The sequence below is a fragment of the Vanacampus margaritifer genome, chromosome 14 (assembly GCF_051991255.1).
Source record: "Vanacampus margaritifer isolate UIUO_Vmar chromosome 14, RoL_Vmar_1.0, whole genome shotgun sequence".
NCBI classification, from domain to species: domain Eukaryota; kingdom Metazoa; phylum Chordata; class Actinopteri; order Syngnathiformes; family Syngnathidae; genus Vanacampus; species Vanacampus margaritifer.
The window spans coordinates 2,831,772-2,852,906 of NC_135445.1; the positions used below are offsets into that span (position 1 = coordinate 2,831,772).

The 21,135-nt window shown below is 39.7% G+C and overlaps 2 protein-coding genes across 5 annotated transcripts in view; one reads left to right on the forward strand and one right to left on the reverse strand.

Moving 5' to 3' along the window:
• The window catches only part of fibcd1b (fibrinogen C domain containing 1b), a 172,416-nt gene extending 164,403 nt beyond the window's left edge, over nucleotides 1-8,013 (reverse strand). Inside the window, exon 1 of the mRNA XM_077585884.1 lies at nucleotides 7,913-8,013. The gene's annotated coding sequence lies outside the window, so the exon portion shown is untranslated. The remainder of the gene's footprint in view (nucleotides 1-7,912) is intronic.
• The window catches only part of lamc3 (laminin, gamma 3), an 87,064-nt gene continuing 73,390 nt past the window's right edge, over nucleotides 7,462-21,135 (forward strand). For 2 of the 4 annotated variants that reach the window (XM_077585880.1, XM_077585882.1), the window contains exons 1-4: nucleotides 8,237-8,354; nucleotides 9,475-9,765; nucleotides 9,881-10,205; nucleotides 18,043-18,347. In XM_077585880.1, the coding sequence (XP_077442006.1) occupies nucleotides 9,706-9,765; nucleotides 9,881-10,205; nucleotides 18,043-18,347 (690 nt within the window). In that variant the 5' untranslated portion in view covers nucleotides 8,237-8,354; nucleotides 9,475-9,705. Of the gene's footprint in view, nucleotides 7,622-8,236; nucleotides 8,355-9,474; nucleotides 9,766-9,880; nucleotides 10,206-17,799; nucleotides 17,918-18,042; nucleotides 18,348-19,765; nucleotides 19,824-21,135 lie in introns of those variants that run through there. The other 2 variants (XM_077585881.1, XM_077585883.1) reach the window with 2 other exon arrangements.

Genomic DNA, 21,135 nt, shown 5'->3' on the forward strand with positions numbered 1-21,135 from the left:
ATTAGCACTGGCAAAGAGTGGGAAAAAGAAAGTTGTGATTTCGATTTACTTATATAAATCGTTATGTGAGTGGTGTTACATTGCCTGTCTGTATGTGTTCCTACAGCGTTTGTGTTTGAATATTCGTTATTTGAAGCAAAATCACCCCGCAGAGCTCAATGTTCATTTTCTATTAGCCCGTCAATGGGATTTTACATTGACTGCTAGCATTAGCGCATGCCATGTTTCAAAAACAAAGTATGTCTTGTATTTGAATATACAGTATAATGTGCGTAATTCTTGTTGTGAAAACTACAAAACTGGGTGTCACTTAAAAAGCTTAAAACACACTCCAGGAGGGCAGCGATTTTAAATATTCATTGCACACTTCAAACCAAATATTTTCCAGTCGAAGCAATATTGAATATGAAGGATGATAGGAAGGGTAAAAAAACACAAGCCAGCATCCTTATGATTAATGGCGGACGTCAACGGGAACAAGGTGTCCTTTTTAAAAGGAGAGAAGGGATCACGTTTAGCTGTCACAAAAGGTGTTAGCGACACGAGCGCTTAGCAGATAATCGGCACTTTGTTGTGCAGCTGTCGGAATTCCAAGTAGTCTGCAAATATAATTATTTAAAGAAGACTGCGGAAAACACACAATCTTCTTCTTCCATCCTCACTTAGTATTCCTCTTGCAAAACTTGAACGCTTAATCCTAGTCTGAAATCCTATGAATTGCTTGAAACCCTCATTTGAAACTCCATTTTGAAAACCTAGCCCAGGTTGCCAATCCTAAACCGGGCTCTGAAACCTTGGACGAAACAACATCACTATAAAACTCAAGAGCAATCTTGATTTTGAAACCCTAACCTTGGTTTGCAACCCTAATTTGAAATTTGGGTTCGAATTTCAAATTAGGATTTGAAGACAGGGTTAGGGTTGGAAATTAGGTTTCAAATCTGGGCTAAATTGTTTTGAAACTGGTCTTTCAAGACAGATTAGGATTAGATTTTTGGAGCTGGGTAAGGGTTTCTAACTCCAAACTAAGGACTGTAGCCCAGGTTCGGGTTTGAATTGTGAAGCCTCCAATGAGGCTCGATATATAAACATCATTTGAAACCATACACCTTCAAACACATATTTTTATACTGAAAACCAGGCTTGAAAACATACATTTTAAACCCTAACCTTGGCTTCTAATACTAATTCGAATCCCCAACCTTGTCTTAAAACCCTAAATTGAAACTCAAACTCAACTCCAAACCTTCATTTGAAACGCTAGCGTTGATTTTGTAACCCTCACTCAATTTCAAACTCTAATTTTGGCTTCAAACCCTAATTTGAAGACCTAATCTGAATGTAAACCCTAATTTGAAACCATAAACTTGGTTTAAAATCGAACTTGATTTCCCTAATTTGAGACTTCAACCTTGCCTTCAAATCCCAATTTCTAACCCTAACTCAATTTGAAACCCCAATTTAAAAACCCCGACCTTGGCTTCAAACCCTAATTTAAACCCACATTTGAAAATCGAACTTGACTTCCCTGATTTGAAAGTTGAACCTCGGCTTCAAACATAATTTGAAAGTCTACCCCAATTTAAAACCCTGACCTTGGCTTCAAACCCTAATTTAAACCCACATTTGAAAATCGAACTTGACTTCCCTGATTTGAAAGTTGAACCTCGGCTTCAAACATAATTTGAAAGTCCAACTTGGTTCAAACCCCAATTTGAAAGTCTAACTTGACTTGAAACCTCAAACTTGGCTTCAAACCCTCATTTGAAACCCTAACCCTGGCTCGAAACCCTATTTAATTTAATATTTTAAAAAGTTGGTGGTTCCAAACTTATTTGCAGATCTAATTAAAAGTAAAAGTAGTCAAACTGCATGTAAAGGATTTGCATTGAGGGAATGTAAGGACAGTTTAAGAAGATCCTATTTTGCTAATGACCGGAAAACCTCCTGGGCAGCTCAAGGAGTTTTTATTTTGTATTTTTTTTTCCCCCCCGCCCCCAAGACTCACGTAGGCCCTTGACTACAAACAACACATTTGTTTTGGAAATGAAAGGACAGAAAGAAAAAAAAAGAAATGAAAGGACAGCCCTGAAGGTATTGTTTGTACCGAGAGCCCGGCCGCATAATTGTTTAAGAAACGCTCGTGGCATCGTGCGGCATCCTGGTTCCGATGACAGCCAATGAGGCGGCTGGCTTTTGTGCCCCCACCTTTCACGTTGCGTCCCCCCCCCCCCCCCCCCCTATCTTAATTAACTGCATTCCGGGCCAGGGCCGGCGTTGGGAGTGCGGTGTTCCGGGGGCGACTGTTTGTTGTAAACGCTTAGGAAAAAAACAGCCCTGACACCTTTTCATCCAGCCAAACGTTATCCGAACGGCACTTTGGGTCCAAATGGTAGCGGGCGTTAAATTAAAAAAAAAATAAAAAAAAAAGCGCAAAAATGACAGTTTGAATCCATTCACATGCGAGGCTCGCTAGAAGCCCGGCCATGCGGTGCATTCAAATGAAGACAATGGGGGGGGATTAATATGCCGAGTGATTGCTGAATCTGTCTTTCTCAGACCTGCAGTCGACTCATTATAAAAAGCAAAGTGCATGAAAAGCAGGATGGGGGCGGTTTTTCGTGTGGGACGTTGGGAAAATCAGCACGCCGCATTCCGAACCTTCGCTTTAAAGATGGTTCTTGATACGCTAATTGCACTCCACTAAGTGTCACGGTTATTGACTATGCCCCCCCCCCCACCCCCACCCTTCCCATTTGGCCCAATTTGTGCAGATGTAAAGAGGGATAAAACATATACAATCTGACATCAGGGGGTTTAAAATCCAATACTCTCCTCTATAATATAATACATAGGATGCCAATGGACGACATTGGATTTAAGTACATGATGTGTGTACACATGATGGAAATATGCTAGATTATTAAATGTTTAGCGCTTTAAATAAAACATGAAATATGATTAAGTAGGCATTTAGACCAAGGCATCTCGATAGCATGTATTAAAAATATCAATATAGGAGGAGTGATGTAAATTGCAGGCCCGCTGACAGAAATGCAATAACGTACACAATAAAGATTTTCAAATCTTGAACCTAAATTATTCACGAGCGCCTCTCCTTTCGCACGCAACTTTAAACGCGGTTTGTAGTTTGCGGTGTTTGGATGCTAAATTTGTCTTTCACAGTCGGAAGTACATAAATATGCTGTGAGAGTATAAAAGTATTAAGTTAGAGGAATTCTTAACCTTTTTGTTTAGATAGAATCATTTGGACTAATTGGTATAATTCATCAAAATGAGCACCGCTCAGAAGCCTGATAACATAAAATGCAATTATTTTTTCTCTCTGTTCGGCTAACAAATGGTTTTAAAGTTTTATGAACCGAAAACACAACAGTTGGCATAAATTTAGCTTGGATTGTTAGCTAGCTATGCTAGCGATGTACATTCCTCTGCTGGATGGCAGAAGGTGCCATTAAACTGTGGATCCAACCGATGCCATTCATACAAAATAGCTTCGTGTTCAAGTAAAAAAGCTTAAATTTCACACTAATAAATATGTGAGAAATATTCAGACACGATTAGGGCCGGACCGATTAATTGGCCAATATTGGTACTTTTTTAAAGATCTTTTTTTTTTGTGCAATTTTTTTCATTCAGATATTACAGCATAAAAAAGATAATCACGTTCAAACACCGCCCAGAATTATTATTATTTTTTTTAAATTGGTCAATTAAAAAATAATAATAATAAAATTGATTAATGGACCAATTAATCGGTTGTCAGAATTTTATGCTGCCCAACTTCGGAACGGGCATCGGCTTAAAAAAAAAAAAAAAAGTACACCCACTTGAATTTCAACACAAACAGTTCTTGCAGACAGCATACAACAAATGCTTAGAGGCATATATTCTTTATCCTCTGTGAAAACCAACTAATAAATTGTAACTGAGTTGCAGGCTTCTTCTGTATTTTGTCATCGAATCTGCATGTTTACATTCGATTACATTGTTTGTTTTAAGTACAATACTGTACTCTTTTTTTTTTTCTTCTTTTTTTTGTTTAGATACAGTACTTGGAGTGTTTTGTTTCTTTACTTCCTTAGTGCATACATTTTATAATTAGAGCTGTCAAAATTAATTGATTAATCGTCAAATAATCGATTATCAAATTAATCGACAACTATCTTAATAATCAAGTAATCGTTTGGTGCCATTATATCAACAGTAATTGTACACTGATTTATGCAGTCCTTCAAGACTGATTAGCTTCTGTGTTTTAATCGAAATAAGACATTTGCAAACATCTGTTTTTACTTTGGAAAACAATGGCTGAACTGGTTAACATAGTACAACATCAATCCCCCGTTTTTTTTTTAATTTTATCACTATACAATATAGTGATTAAAAAGTAGGAAATAACCACCAATCACTGTTTAATTAATAAACAGCAATCAGGGAAAAAATGCTTTTGTAATTAAATTAAAATGAATCGGATCAGTCGATTCATCGATTGAATATTCGATAGATTAATCGATTCTAAAAATATTCGATAGTGACAGCACTAGTTGTCATTAGTATAAAATACCGATTCATTTTGTATTTTTTTAAGCTTTAAGTTCTTATTTCATTTTCTGTTCCAGATATTTCAAAGCTCACAGACAATGCGACCGCACTTCTTCGCTCGATGGGAATGCACATCTCGACGAGACAGCTTAAAAGTATTTCCGTGTTAAAACCCTGCAAAAGAAACAACAAACCCTGTTTTATGTATGAAACCAGAACAAACACCAGAGCTCAGAATTTGGATTATTTGGTATGACGGATGGTTTTCTTTTCACACCTTCTGCACTACTGTACTGTGTACGAGGCATCCATTAGTCCCCCCCCCCCCCCCCACAAAAAAAAACAACACAAAGTGAGTGACCATTCATCCATTAGCTTTGGTTCTGAACTCGATGGCGCTACTCATAAAACACCTACGTGGAAGAACACGTAGGCTGGAGTGTTGTTGAGCGCGGCCGTGCCCGCTAATGACGACACGCTGGCTTGAAAGAAGAGCTTCGAGAGAGGAACCTGGATAGCGTCTGCCGAGTACTGCCGATAAACAAATAACATATGGATCAAGCGACTGGATGTATGCTTTCATCTGGCTTGAATCGAAGAAAAATAATTTAAAATCGGAAAAGTCTGAAAGTGTATCATCAAAAAAAAAAAAAAAAAACGAATGCCGCCTAAAAGCACTGCAAATGCAGAGGATCATAAAGCATCAACACCCTCATGCTAGATAACATGACACAGGCATGTTACATAAACAGGCATAAAATAAATACAATAGGAATGATTTTAAGCAAATTCAATTTGAAATATTCATTTGATATTAAATATTAGTCAATTAATTACCAGCGGTAGCGGTTTTCTTCATTTTTAATTATTAGTAAGGATGGGGGAGTACCGATACCAGTATTGATACCCCCCCCCCCGCTTTTGTGTTAAAATTCATTTTATTGTGTGCTCTGTGCAAAATGACTTTTATGAGCAAATAAAAAAATATAATTGCCATTAATTTCATTCAATTTTAAGGACATTTGGGATATACATGTCATCTGTCATTGTTTTTTTTTTAGGAAATTATATGTATCATAAGTACTAATGGTATCATCACTTGGTATCAGTGAGTACTGAAGATTTTAGTATCGGTCTCAAAAAAGTGGTATTGAACGTCCCTAATTATTAGCATTAGCGAACTAGCTCAAGTGAATCCGTGTCCCTGCAGGCGGCGGGGCAATAAACGTATGGAACGTATTCCATATGCAACAAAAACGTCTGTTTGTATCGGGTTGTGCCGAGCCACAGTTTAAAAAAGCCGTGAAGCCTGGAGAGCGGCGAAGAAATTGACAGCTAACTGATGCGGCTCTTCTTCTTCTTTTTTTTTCTCCTCTTTGCAAAGTGCCAGCCTGAGTGCAGACAGCCTCAATAAATCAAGGCAATCACACGGCGGCATGAGCAAAACTTTGTCATAAATCCCCCCCAGGATCATAAATGTACACCTTCCAAGCGCACCGATCCGCCGTGGCTGTCTTTGTTTGCTCAACGTAATTGTGTTATTTCGTTCTTATTTCTTTTTCTTTTCTTTTTTTAACAGATCTGTGCATGATTCAAAACACATCATTGATCTCTGCAAGCGCTTTTAGAGCTTATGCACCTTATGCATCTTTAATTGCATTTTTTATTTTTTATTTTTTTACAAAGATACCAACATTAGTATTTTATTTTCAGTGTATTGGCATTTTTATTGGTACCTTATGAAGATATATATTTTTTATTTTTTTTTAAAGAAGAAAAAAAAGTGTTATATAAGTGAATGGAAGAAACACAAACAATTTAATCTATCGTCAGTACATCACTGCATGTAAAAATTAACTCTTTGACTGCCAGACGTTTTCAGAAAAGGGATGCCGTGGGTGCCAGCCGATTTAAGCATTTTTGACTGATCTTTCAAGGTCCACAGAAAATTATGTGTTTGGACTATGGAAACACATACTACCAAATAAAAGATCGGACTCTCATCTTTCATCAGAAAAAAAAGTTTGTTTCTACCTTATTCCATTTTTCAGTAATCAACAATAGAAAATGGTTAGTTTCACCCAAATGCTCTGTTTTGAAACAAAATACGGAGAAATCAAGCTTTTTGTGAAACGATATTATTTCATGCACTCTAGTGAATTTGACACCTTTTTTTTGTCCATGAATGATGCCACAAACACCTAAACAGTGCTTTACTTCTGTAAAACACTACCACCAACAATGAAAAAGTGTTTTTTGACAGCAAAATATGTTTATTTACATTCAACAGTGTAACAATTTGACAAAACAACACACATACTACCAAATGAAAGATTGGACTCTCATCTTTCATCAGAAAAAAAAGTTTGTTTTTACCTTATTCCGTTTTTCAGTAATCAACAATAGAAAATGGTTAGTTTCACCTCTGTTGTGAAAAAAAAACATCTTTTAACGTCTTTGGCACTCCTCCATAGGATTTTACTAAACGTTATTTAACGTTTTTGGCAGTCAAAGAGTTAAACATGCAGAGTAAGAAAATTATATTACACCACCACCATTTTTGCAATAAAAGAAAAAATGCAATAAATAATAAAACATTACAGTGAATCCCCATTTAAATCGCCAGGCTACGTGTAACACTGACTAGCAATAAGTGATTTATTTATTTATTTGTTTGTTTTAATTTTCTTCCTACTCCATTTTATGTTTGGTAGTCCACTTGTTGTATTCCATAAATACAATATAAAGTAATCAACAACAAAAAGATGTATCACTCAATTTCACTCACATAAATGTGGTAAAGTAGCATAGCAATAAAGTCTCCCTTGTGTATTACCATACAAAATGGCCGACAAGCAGGAAAGAGGCACAACCTACTGCACTAACAACTACCACAATTATGCTTAAGAAATGCTTTAAAGTCACAACCAGAGTTTGATCAGTTCTGCTATAGCCACGTGGGCAGAATGAGCGTGTGATCAAAATGGAGGACGTATCAACATTGGAGACAAAATGGTCATCAAGCAAGGAAGAGGTACGACAACAAAAACGACAGGTAGGGTATCCCAAGAAAATGCTTAAAAAAAAAAAAAAAAAACGAACTTACCACCATTATTTAAAAACATGCCTTAACACAACTAGACTGTAACCATGTCTGCTATTTCCACTTGAGTTCATTAACAAAACTGTTTATTGGCTGTAGTGCAGGATGAGAGCATGTGTGTTTGAAAATGGAGGGCATAGGGACAACATGGCTAACAAACAGGAAGTTGCGAAAACAGCCACATACATGCCTAAAAGAGTTTAGTGAGCACATGGAAGTATTGGAAGAAGCTTTAGCACTTGCCTAGTATCTTGAAACGTTTTCCGAGCAGACACCACAGGGGACCACATCACATCCAGAAAATGCTATCTTTTACTCCAGCTTTTTTTTTTCTGCCACTTCCTGTCTTTCTCTCGTTCATTTCCTGTTTAAGTTTCATCCAGCCATTAGTGACTTTTTCTGCTCAGCTAGCTAGCACCTGACGTTGCTTTAACCCTGGAGAACCCACGGAGTCGAATTTGGCCCCTATAAATTCTGCTACTCAAATAACAAAGACCTTTTTTTTTACAACTTTAACTTCAAAAGTCCAGAGCACCACTTCTGACCCCTGCATGGGGCCATCTAGTGGATGAATATTGCACTTACATGAGCCAGAGTCGTGGTGACAAGATGGCTGGCAACATGCTGTTTTGTTGAGCTGGAAATCAATCCAAACAAAACCATCTTCTCAGCAAACCATCAGATGGTAAAATTGTGTTTTTTTTTGTTAATCTATTACATATCATGTTTCAGAATGCCTAGGAGTATGTTTTATATATATATATATTGATAAATTAGCAACTCTGAACTAGTTCAAAAAACAAGGGTTAAAATTGAAAAAAACATATATTTTGGTGTTCAGTGAACTTATAGCAGTCATTTAATGTATAATTCATAATTTTCCAAAGAAGAAAAGGGTTCTTGGGTTCTCCAGGGTTAATTTGATATCAAACAAGATGTTGTTTTTGTTGTCTTAGCATGTTTAGCTAACGAGTTAGCTAGCAGTAATGCTACATGTACTGTATTGCCAGTGCATCCGGAAAGCCTCTCTCTCTCTCTCTCTCTCTCTCTCTCGCTCTCTCTCTCTCCCTCTCGCTCTCCCTCTCGCTCTCCCTCTCGCTCTCGCTCTCTCTCTCGCTCTCGCTCTCGCTCTCGCTCTCTCTCTCTCACACAAAAAAATTCGACATATAACAGTCCAAAATGATAAGCTTCCCTCCCACACCACCCCCCCCCCCCCCCCCATGACTTTATTCATATGAAAAACAGACATCACAAGTTCACGATGCTGCTGGCAGGCAAAAATTATGTGACAATTTGTTAAATTTAATATTAATAATTCATCAAATCTAAACTATTGACCAGTGTGTGTGTGTGTGTTTTGACAAATTTTACAACTATACAGTATTAAACAATTTTTACAAATGACTGACCAATGTGACGTGTTGTAAATGGTTTGCTCTGTTTGGCGATACAATGTTAATGGTTGAACAAATGTGCCGTATTTTTGGTCTTCTATTTTGTTGGCAATTGGATTTCTCCTGATGCTAGTGGTAATTAATCACAGTCTTTAAATCTCATAATATATCTCATATGTAAATGAATAAGTAAGTTAAAAATAAATAAAAATAAATAAAACCATAGAGACTTTTTTTTAAATCTGAGTTTTGGACCAGGACTAGTTGCCAGCCAATCGCACGGCACATTTACACAAACACCTATGGACAATTGTCACACCAGAAGGTCGGAGCCGGGATTCTAACCCGTAACCTGACAATTGTGAGGCAATTGTGGTAACCACTCACCACCGTGCCTCCTGAACATTCTAGATTACAAGAAAAAAGAAAAAGAAAGAAGACCGATCCTGCTGAACTCTTTGAAGCGTCTAGCGTTCCACCAGCAGATGGAGGAATGCTCCTGGTCTGCCGCAGACACCCCACGGCCGCCGCCGCCGCCCACTGACGAGCCCCCGTCCCCGGACCCTCCTCCGTTGAGAGGAGTTCCTGCATGGACCTTCACAGAGGGGGAACACATGTCGAGGCTGGATAGAGCGGGCTGGGATGAGTTTGGCCGCGGGGCTGCTCTTTGCGTATTTTCATCTTTCCCATCAAAGTAGTCTGGTAAGAGAGATTTTTTTTTTGTGAAGTGTAGATGTGGAAAGCTGGCGATTGAAGCCATCGCGTCAAAATGGATGCCCGTCTGGCCGTGTGGTTTCATCTCCTGGCCCTCGTCCAGCCCCCGGCCGGTGCCTCCATGGACTCGTGCTACGACGAGGAAACGGCCGCCCCCAGCCGCTGCTTGCCCAAGTTTGAGAACGTGGCCTTCAATCGGAGCGTGGTGGTGTCCAACGAGTGCGGATCCACGCCCGAGGACTTCTGCATGCAGATGGGCTCGGCGGCGCGCTCCTGCCACCGCTGCGACGCTTCCGTCCCGGGCTTTAGCCACAGCGCCGCCCTGCTGACCGACTTCCATAGGAATGACGAGCCCACCTGGTGGCAGAGTCAGTCCATGTACTTCGGTATCCAGCACCCGAATTCCATCAACCTCACCCTCCATCTGGGTAAGAGCTCTTTTTTTCTGCTTTTGCTTCATGGGGTGCAGTTAAATGGCTATTTGAATGATTTTGCTAACCAAAACAGCAGCTTCGATGCATGTTAACTCATTCTCTCCCAGCCATTTTCACTGAAGCAGCCCCTTTCGCTCTCGGCTGTTTAATTGGGTTTTGACTGATTTTGCCAGGCCCACAAAATATTGTGCTATAAAACCATGGAACCTACCAAAAGAATGATTAGCGTATCTTCTTTCAACAGGAAAAAAAAAAGTATATTTCTGTCTGTTTCCGTTTTGCAGCAATTAGCATTAGAATATAATTATTCATCATTAGTCACAAACCTGGGAAAAAAGCTTCTTGCAACATGGCCCTGGTTGATCTCTTATACTCTGCTGCCACCTGTTGGCCGTTTTTGTAATAACTACCATAGCGTCAAGCCGTTGTAGTACAACCACGTCTGTTTTACATTGGATGGATGTTCAATTCTTCAAATCCGAGTTTTTTAGGTTTGGTCATGTGCCATTCGCAATGCCAGCCCGAGGGCACTTTGACATCATTTTCAGTTGAGGCGATGCTTTTGAGGGTGGGGTGTGCCATTATGATCCGCTTAAACTTTTGCAAAGTACTGTTGGTCAACTTTGATTAGGTTCTCTTTTTATACGCTTTCTCATGTTGTGCTGTCCGTTCGCCGTCTCCAGGAATAGAAAGAATGCTCGCGCTGGTAATGATAATAATAATAACAACGACATCATTGAATGCAGATGGTTTGCGGTGGTTCTGGTGATAGGATTTCACGGCAAAAAAATCACGTTAGCTTCAACGCTTTGGCTTCGGTGCCATTTTCGCATCGGCACTCGGGCACACGCGTCTTTGCACATTCCTTGTCCCGTCTGTCCACTGGCATGGAAGCGCTTTATGTAGAACAGCTGTGCTAAAGAGCGCGGGCCGCGGCTCAGCGCTGTCCGCGCAAAAAGACTTTGACACGGACACGGCTTAAAGCCGGAGTTTGTGAGCACGGAGCCGCCTCCCCCCGTCCCCCGAGGCCTCGTCGGAGAGTTTTTTTGGGGGAGGATTTCAAGTCAATAAGGAGGACACAGAGTTTCTTTTGACATGGCCAAATAGCGAGCGAGCGATGTCGGGCAACTTTTGCTCCTTTCATGTGTCAGCTTGCAATATTAATATGTTCGCGTCTATGATCAAGGGACAAAGTGCACTAAGATCTAGATGTCAACCTGATGAGAGTTGACGGAAATCAAAGCGGGCGAACATGTAAAACAGGATTTTCCTTGTTATGTTTTAAATTGCTGCCTAAGGTTGTATAAACATGCAATCAGTATCAGATTGAAATGAAACCTTTGGTAGGTATATGACATTTTGGCCAGTATGAGTAATTAACTCTTGAGTAGATACAGATACCAAATACAGATACTACTACAACATAAAATTCACCCCCCACCCCTAAAAAAAAAAAGTAGCATTTTCCTTAAAATTGAATGAAATGAATGGCAATTTTCTATTCCTCTAATTCCTAATCATGAAATGGCCACAAGAGGGCGGCCAATAATGATATCAGCCACTGTCACGATTACCAATACCTTAAAATAAGGCTGGTATTTGCACGATACTCGCCCATCCCTAATTTTGGCCATTAGGAACTTCAGGGATAAACAAATCATATGCTTGGTTGCTAAGCAAAACAGCAGCACCTACCATTTTAGTATTGCGCGTGTTTTAAATGAATTCCTCACGCAGTATTAAATGCGATCTTGCATTAATGTGGAGACTATGGCGACGATGATCTTTCCTGGAGAATCTGCCATGTTGCTAACCAAAACACCATCGCCTGAAAATTACCTCGCTAATAAACGCTCATGAGCTATGCCGCTTACTTGCTCTACCCAGTCTGCCTTACAGCACAATCAACATTTTTATTTTAAGTCCACTTATACGTAGCATGAATTGCAATATGCTGCTAATATTTATTCTAAACAGCCGTCATCCATCCGCAGTTGAGTAAATCAACTCCTCCGGGCATCAATTTTTTTCAGGACAAATCTCCTCAGTCAGTCCTTGTCACCAAGATGTGCTGCAAAGGGCCACGAAGGATGGATGTGAAGCTGATGGATGGTGAAAATGTCAAGGACTTGTTGTATTTTGTGTTCAGAGGGCAGCAAGTGGATATTTCTTTTCAGAAGTTTCCAGCAGCAGGTAGCTGTTGTTGAGGCTTTGTTGTCTATAATTTAAGAGCTCTGCCTGTACCGGAGAAAAGCACCGGCGCAGCCGCCGACACAGCTGCCGCTGAAAGGATATTTCTGATGGATGCGCTGCCTCACAAACCTGTCTCTCCTTTACAGCCCAGCCTTTAATGCCATGAGACACAACCAAGATAGTGAGGAATAAGTACTAGCACTTGTTGCGCTCGATAAACAGATGGGTCAAATTGGGTCAAAAACAACATTTTGGGTTATTCAATTAACCCAAAAAGTTGGGACAAATGAATGACCCACAAAACAACCCAAAAAATGTGGTTAATTTGGGGGTTATTGATTTAATTTGGCCGTTCATTTTGACCCAACTCAATTGGGTTATTCAACTAACCCAAAAAGTTGGGTTAAATGAACAACCCACAAAGCAACCCAAAATTGGGTAGTTTGGGCTATTCAATTACCCAACTTTTTCGGTTAGTTGAATAACCCAATTGAATTTGGTCATTCAACTAAGGGTCAAATTAAATTACTGTATCCACACAACAACCAAGTTTTTGGGTTACTTTGTGGGTTATGCATTTGACCCAACTGTGTGGGTTAGTTGAATAACCCAATTGAATTGGGTCAAAAATGAACCACTTTTTGAGGTATTTAGCCCATAAAGTTGAGTCAAATGATTAACCCACAAATCTACCCAATTTTGGGTTGTTTTGAATTGGGTAAAAAATTAACGATCAAAGTTTTTGAGGTATTTAGCCCCAAAACGTTTGGTCAAATTAAATCAATAACCCACATATCAACCCATTTTTTGGGGGGTAATTTTGTGGGTTCTTCATTTGGGCCAAATGAAGAACCCACAAAACCCCAAAATGTGGTTGTTTTGTGGGTTATTAATAATTGAATTCCACCCTTCTTTTTAGGTTAGTTGAATAACCCAATTGACATTAGCTCTCTTTAATTACATCTTGTTTTCATTAGAAAAATAATCTTCCCACCACTGTTTGTGTGTCACTGAAAACCCTTCAAAAGTGTAACGTTTGAAAGCTGTGTTACCCATCTGGATGTTAGCAGGGGAGGTCTGGACACATTTGTTGTCTTTTGCTTCTCCAATCTAAACATGCGCTCACCCAGAGGAGAGCTAGGATGACACACATGGCGGCGGGAGTCTGGAGGCAAACAAAATAAGACGAGGGAGGAAGAAGCCTTAGGGGGCCTTAGAAGGGAAAAAACGCTGGTTAAGAATCGGAGTCGGCTTTTTTTCCCACCAAAAGAAACACGTCCTTGAAGTGTGCAGCTGGTTCTCATTGGGCGCAGTCAAAGAACACCAACATCCTGGCTCACATATAAAACAACAATCAAACGTTGAACTCAAGCAAAAACACGTCTGTAAATATTTAGTCCACGCCCACTCTCTGAGAGTTTAGTCTGGACGAGAGTGACTGTAAGGTCAAAATGTTCCCAGACTGCCCTTTAATAGCTGCCAGATAGATCCAGATTAATAGATAGACTCTACAGGAGCCACTCAAGTGGATTTTCCAAGAAGCCCGAAAGGCCTAGTCGATTATCTTTCGGGGATTATTTCTCGATGGCCCAGCGCTGACTTTAATTGAGATCAGACTCTAGATTTCCTGGTAGCTCAGGTCAGACATGTACTGTAGCTTCTTCGGATTAATTTAAAACTCTTAGCGGGGTGTCCACAGATCCTTCATTAAAGACCTTGTAAAGTGACACACCACAGAGAAAGAAAGGTGTTGGATGTACAGATTAGCACAGCCACCACATCCACAAAAATCTTACCTAGTACCTGGTACTTCACACGGTTGGGGACGATTATTACACTGAGGGACGAAAACCCACATCCGTCAGTGCTTGTGTTTTTTGGAGGAAAGTGGGAAGTCGGACATATCCCACTTGGATTCTGCCAGTTCCGACCTCAAAGCGTTTGAGGAAAATGTAAACAACAAAGACGGCTGAATCCAATCAATTGTTTGTTAATCTGGTTGCCACGGTCGCAATCTCGTCGGGCTACGTACATTTGCTTTTTTCGAATAACTAAATTAATGTTTCAATAAATAAATAGATGATTATGTTTATAATCGTGGAAGTTATATTTGGCCATTCACGGTCTTTGTTTCTATGGATTCGCCATTATCGAGTGTCAGGTTCACTCAACCTAGAACTTTTAATAAACAATAGACAAGGAAGGAAGACAAGAGACTTTTTACTCGCGAGGAGAACGGACAGAGATATATGCTCAGTTACAATCTCCGACCCGCGCTTGAGGCACACTCACCCGAGCCCTCTCTTTTCATTTTTTTTACAGGGCGTTCCAACAACAAACTGTTGCAGTCCTTATCTTGTGATAAGGGCACAGTTCCTGTTCTGCAGCTACAAGAGCATGAGTCTTGCTTTGCAATACTATAAGAGTAAATATGGGTTAACTTGTGTGCATTTATTCTAATTTCGAGTGACGTCAGATTGCATAAAGTCGTGGTATTTTTTTTCCCCAACTTCGCAACAACGGATTTCCGACTTCAAAGGGGCATTCCCGTGCATGCGTGTTGGTTTGAAGTCGGGAAAGTCCGACTTCCCATCTTCCTCGAATGCAACAATAATCCCTCACTTTTTCAACGTTTCTCATCATTCGTCAGCAAAACATGGCGTCAGTACTGGAATGCTCACCGCTGCTATTTACTTTGAATACGATGCTACCCAAGATGGCTAAGGCTTACACTCTAAATGTGAAGTTCTAGTTCTAGTTCTAGTCAGTTTCAACTAGCCACCTGAAGGGGGAAAAAAACTAAATAAATGCCAGATCTTGATTGATTTAATAATCACAATACTTGCAGTAGCTCGGGTCAATATTCATTTATTTTCAGCACCAGTTGCAATTTTCCATCACTTCCCTTCCTTATTGGCAACCATTGATCGTCTCAGCGTGTTCCATATTAGCGACAGTAGCTACAGCAACACCCTATGAGCTGTAATGAATTCCCGCCGCCACAAAAAACGGGTGCCCTCACCGCCCGTTCAAAATCACGACTCATTAAACATCGAATGCACGAAATTACACAAACATCCTCTGCAGATACAAGTTTGCCTTTCATCCCCGCTGGCTGTCGGGGCATGGGGGTGGGGGGTGGGGGGGCAGGCATCCGGCATCGTCTTGTGCCTCTGTGATGAGTTGTGCCCCGATGCCGGCAGGGCTGCGGTCACCTCATGCAGAGAGTAAATGAAAGTTTAACGATCTTTTGGCTCCGAGAGGGAAGAAACCATTACGGACGGCTGCGAAAACAAGAGCGTTTGCAGTACCTGGGAGGGGGAGTGCGTCCCCCCCCCCCCCCCCCTCGCCCACGAACGAGTGTGCGGGGAGACGTGTCCAATGATGTAGGACAAATTTCCCTATAGAGGAGTGATGCAAGTGAGAGGACAATACATAAACAATACACGGCACAATTACAAGCATGGTATGTCTTTCATTAGAGGGCGCTTGATTTGCAACAGCTGAATGCACCGTGCTTGTTTGAAGAGTCCCCGGCCAAGGGGTAGTGGAAATGACGACCAACAAATGAAACGCTCTCAGAGAGCAGTTGAAGTGTCCTCGTTTTGTTTCGAGAGCCCAGAAGTGGATGGCATCTTAAATCAACAATAGCCCCTTTCATGCTGCCTGTAAAAGTTGGCATTTTTACACCTCTTTTTTTTTTTGTGTCACTTTTCCCTATAAACAATACCGCCATGAAATAGTTACAGAATCAACCTGGCGATCAGCCTTGCGAGTAGACTCCACTTTTAGTTTCTTTGACGGAAGAGTTACCGTATTTACCGTACCTGGCTTATGTACCTCTTAGAAAATTCATGAGAAATATACAAATGTAAACCGCACAGAACTTGCATGATGTCGAATTTAAAGAAAAGTACTTTGAAAAGATTTTGAAACACAGGCTGTCCTGCAGAGAAGATGTGTTTAGGCTGCACATAAGCATGGGAAATTTATAAACCGATCCGTCTTGTGTTTTTTTTTTTTTTTTGCTCTGTTGCAATTTAGTCAGGTTGCTTTTGTTTTGCTCCAGGGCTCAACTACTACATTATCTTTAAAAAAAAAAATTCGATTTGTGTGTCATAGTGTTAATTTCATCAACGAAAACTAAACACAAATAATTTCGTCAACACACATTTTTCACTGGACTAAAACTAAACTAGACTAAACCCTCATTAATAAACAGTAATTGGGACTTAATCAGTATGCATAAAGACTAAAATGCTAGATTGATAGTTGATTAAAAATGGACTAAATAAAAACGGGAAGAGGTTACGATACGATACGATATACTTTTATTTTCCCCGTGGGGAACTTTTTCCTGGACTCCGTCCAGCTGCAGTTTACAGTAAGGAAAAAACAACAGAGATAATTAAAATAAATAATACACACACACTCCTATATATATATATTGTACCACTTAGTTAATGTCGGTTATTAAGTAATTTGATGGATGTCGGCAGGAATGAGTTCTTTTTTTTTTTTTTTTTTTTTTTACAGGAGAGCTCAGTATTGTTCATTCGATTTGACATCATCATTGCTCTCCTTTTTTTTTTTTTGAAAAAAACCCAACAAATCAATTAAAAAAAATTTAATAAATGTTTTTTTTTAAATATATATACATATATATATATACATATACACACATATATATATATATATATATATATATATATATATATATATATATATATTTTTTATATATATATATTTTTTTTTTTGTATGTGTGTGTGTGCGTCCGTGCGTGCGAGCGTGTGTGTATTCATCAGTTCACCTAAAGCCCATTAAAAAAAATCCCATACTAATAATATAATATAATAATAAATTGCCAAATGCAGAAACATCAATGTAAGTTATCACGATGTAGTGGCTCTCGCTAACAGACAGAATTAAGTAACCGGAATTAGGTTAAAAAATTCTATATACGTAGACCAGGTTTCTATAAATAGTATAGACATGAATGAGTTCTTGTAGCGGTTCAGCCTGGTTCTGGGGGCCCTGAATCTCCTGCCGGAAGGCAGTAGCTGGAACTCATGATGCAGAATGCGAGTCGGGTCAGTAACAATTTTCCGTGCCAGTCTGGTGACGGACCGCTCATAAAGCATCTGTAGGGAAGGATGATTCCTGACCCCCATGATCTTCATGGCAGTCCGCACCAGACCGGCAATCTGTGACCTGTGAGGTTGCCGTACCAGGCCGCAATGCCGTATCTGATGATACTTTCCAATGCAGCCCGGTAGAACAACAACAGCATGATCCTCTGCTCCACTCCATAGACCCGAAGTCTGTGTAGGAAATAGAGACGCTGTTGGAGTTTGGAGCGGAGACTTCCAACGTGTACCCTCCAGCTGAGTGTGTTGTCAATGTGGACCCCCAGATACCTGTATGAACCCACCTGGCTGATGGGATTGCCTTTAATGACGACTGGCCCGTGGTCACCCACAGTTTTTGGATCAAATATCGTTGACTAGCTATGGTAAAAACCAACAAGCTAGGTTGAAACTGGACTAAAATTAAGACTGAATTTAAGCGGATCAAATGAACACTAGCGTGTAACAGAGACCGTTTCACTCCATCTGATACAAAGTGTGTGTTCCACAGGGAAGGCCTTCGAGATAACCTACATCCGACTGAAATTCTACACCAGTCGGCCGGAGAGCTTTGCCATCTACAGACGCACAGAAGTGGACGGACCCTGGCTGCCCTATCAGTTCTATAGCGCCTCCTGCAGGGAGACCTACGGCAAGGCCGTGAACGGTTTCCTGCGCCTGGGGGATGACGAGAGGACGGCGTTGTGCACGGACGAGTTCAGCGACATCGCCCCGCTCACTGGCGGGAACGTGGCCTTCTCCACCCTGGAGGGACGGCCCAGCGCCTACAACTTCGACCAGAGTCTCGTCTTGCAGGTCAGTGCTCAACGGCCGAAGGCTTCGGTGTTTAGGAATGTTCAGACATTTTTGGAATCAGTTGGTAGGTCAAAATGATTCATACAAGAATGTACAATAATCTCCCGCCATTCCCGTTGAATGGCCAAAATTCCCCAAAAATGCGGAAAGTCCAAGATCGAAGAGGGAGAATTGTGGATTCACACAAATTGGGACTGTATTTGGACCGATTAATTTGTGATTGATTTAATGAATGGTGAATTAATATTAACAATTGGCAACATAGTTTGAGTCGGGTACCTTCTATCATTTCCCTTTCACTTTAGGAACCATTGATCATCTCAGCATGTCCCAATTCAGTGACTTGTATCAACTTGCATCAACATTGTATGAGCTGTAATGAAACAAAGTCTGAAGGTTTTAGTGTTCAACGCATTCAAACCCCAAAAACGTATAAATATGTATTTTTAATACTTTGTCCTGCACTCCCAAAAACATCCATCCATCCATCCATCCATTTTCTTGGCCGCTTTTCCTCACTAGGGTCGCGGGGGTGCTGGAGCCTATCCCAGCTGGCTTCGGGCAGTATATGTTTTTTATTTTTTTATTTTTTTTAACTAGAGCACACAGAAGGCTTTGATGCAGCTTCTGAGCTGAAGAGGTTGCTTAAAGCAATGGTAGTTATTACAAAAACCGGCCAGTGGGTGGCGGCAAAGTATAAGAGATCAGCCAGGGCCATGTTGCAACAAGTTCTTTCGCCCAGTGTTTTTAACAGGTTTGGGAATAATGATTAAACTTAGCTATATTGTAATGCTAATTGCTGCAAAACAGAAACAGATAGAAATATACTTTTTTTCCTGATGAAAGAAGAGACTCTAATATTTCTTATGGTAGGTTCCATGTTTTTATAGCAATAGAACACAATATTCTGTGGGTCTTGCAAAGTCTGTCAAAATCCAGTAACACAGCCAGGAGCAAAGGGGGTTGTGTCAGTGAAAATAGTTGGGCGTGAATGAGTTAATGATCCATTCATTCATGATAAAAAAAAATAAAAAATTGAAACTAAAACGTTTGAGTTTATTTTAGATGTCTCTAATTTGCATAGGGTCAAATAGAAGCATAGAGTGTGTTCAGCTAAATCCTGAGTGTTACTAAAGGTTCTATCATGACCTTGACCCTGACAAGTTCCAACCATATAAGCTTCTCAATACTGGTCATGATCAACTATGGCTGGTAGTTTCTTATTAACAATGGAGAAAGTCTAAGGAACTCAGTATACAAAAATTGTAGATTTATACGAATCATTGTGAAAGTTGCATTCCAAGATCTTTTTAAACAACTATACAGTATGAAAGTTTTGCAATTCCTAAAGGTAAGTTCTGAGAAAGTATTTTATTACAAGGCTAAATTTTTAGATATTTTTTGCTGTCATTTTCTAGACTGTGCGCAGATGTTCTTCGAGATGATCTTAATTGTCAGCTCTCCGTGTTGTCGAAGGTGAGATGATCACAGTTTCCAAGAAGGCAGTTATTTCGGGAGGAAAAAATCTTCACATTCTTCAACACTACAAGTGCCAAAGTAACACAAATGGCTGGCCCCTCTCAAATTTATTTGTGTGACACTTTGGCTAGAAATAAGCTTGTGAATCTTTGAGTAAAGCACTCCTCTTCCTCTTTAAAACATCCTTTTTTGCATACACACCACTGTCACGGCGGTGTGAAAGTTTTCCTGCATGCTTTGCATGGGAAATATTATTGCCTTTTGGTAGGCAGATGTAAAAAAAAAAAATCGAATTGAAAGACAATATAGGGGGGTCGTCAGTTTACGACTATCTCGATATACGACATCATGGACATCATAGAATAGGTTTATAGGTTTATGTTTATCGTCGGGGTTACATTCCAGACAACCCGCGACAGGTGAAAATCTGAGATACTGACTATATGAAAAACTGTTTTATACTTTATCCCTCCCACATATTATTTTAAACTTCTTAAAACACACTCGAACTTAAATTAAAACAAATGTATTAGCACCTGTCTTCACACTTTTAGTCACACAGTTGACCAATTTTTATTTTTTATTTGCCACTCCAGGTAGGAAGGAAGAAAGGAAGGAAGACGTTTGTTTTTTTAACTCATTCACTGCCATTGACGGCTATAGACGTCAAAAAAATCATTTGAACTATTTCTATTAGTTTAACATTTTTTTTCCCACTTTTGTTAACAAGAGTATGAAAACCTAGGGAAAAAAATCTTGTTCATTTAGAACAGATATCAAGTTTGTAATTAATCGTGAGTTAACTATTAAAGTGATGCGATTAATTACAATTTAAAAAAAAAAATAATCGCCTAATGCCACTAATCTTTTCATTTTTTTTCCCCAAAAAAGATTATTAAAAAAAAATGTCTAGCTTTTCATACTCTTTTTAACAAAAGTGGAAAAAAATGTTAAGCTAATAGAAATAGGTCAAATGATTTTTTGACGTTTATAGGCGTCAATGGCAGTGAATGAGTTAATGGCTCCAAATCAAAACAAAAATGCTTTTAAAAAAAAGAAAACTGACACTATGTCTAACATTAGAAGTAAGGTATGAATACAAGACATTGAATACTCGACAGTGATTTTAAATTAGATCGGCAAATTGGTACAATAGTTAAGTACTGTTTTTTTTCCTACCTCAAACATCTGCAGTTGGCTCAAAATGCCGCTGCTTGTCACTTAACTGGAGCACGTAAGAGGGAGCACCTTGCTCCGATTCTGACCTCCATCCATTGGCTGACTGAGATTCAAACCATTCCCACTTCAA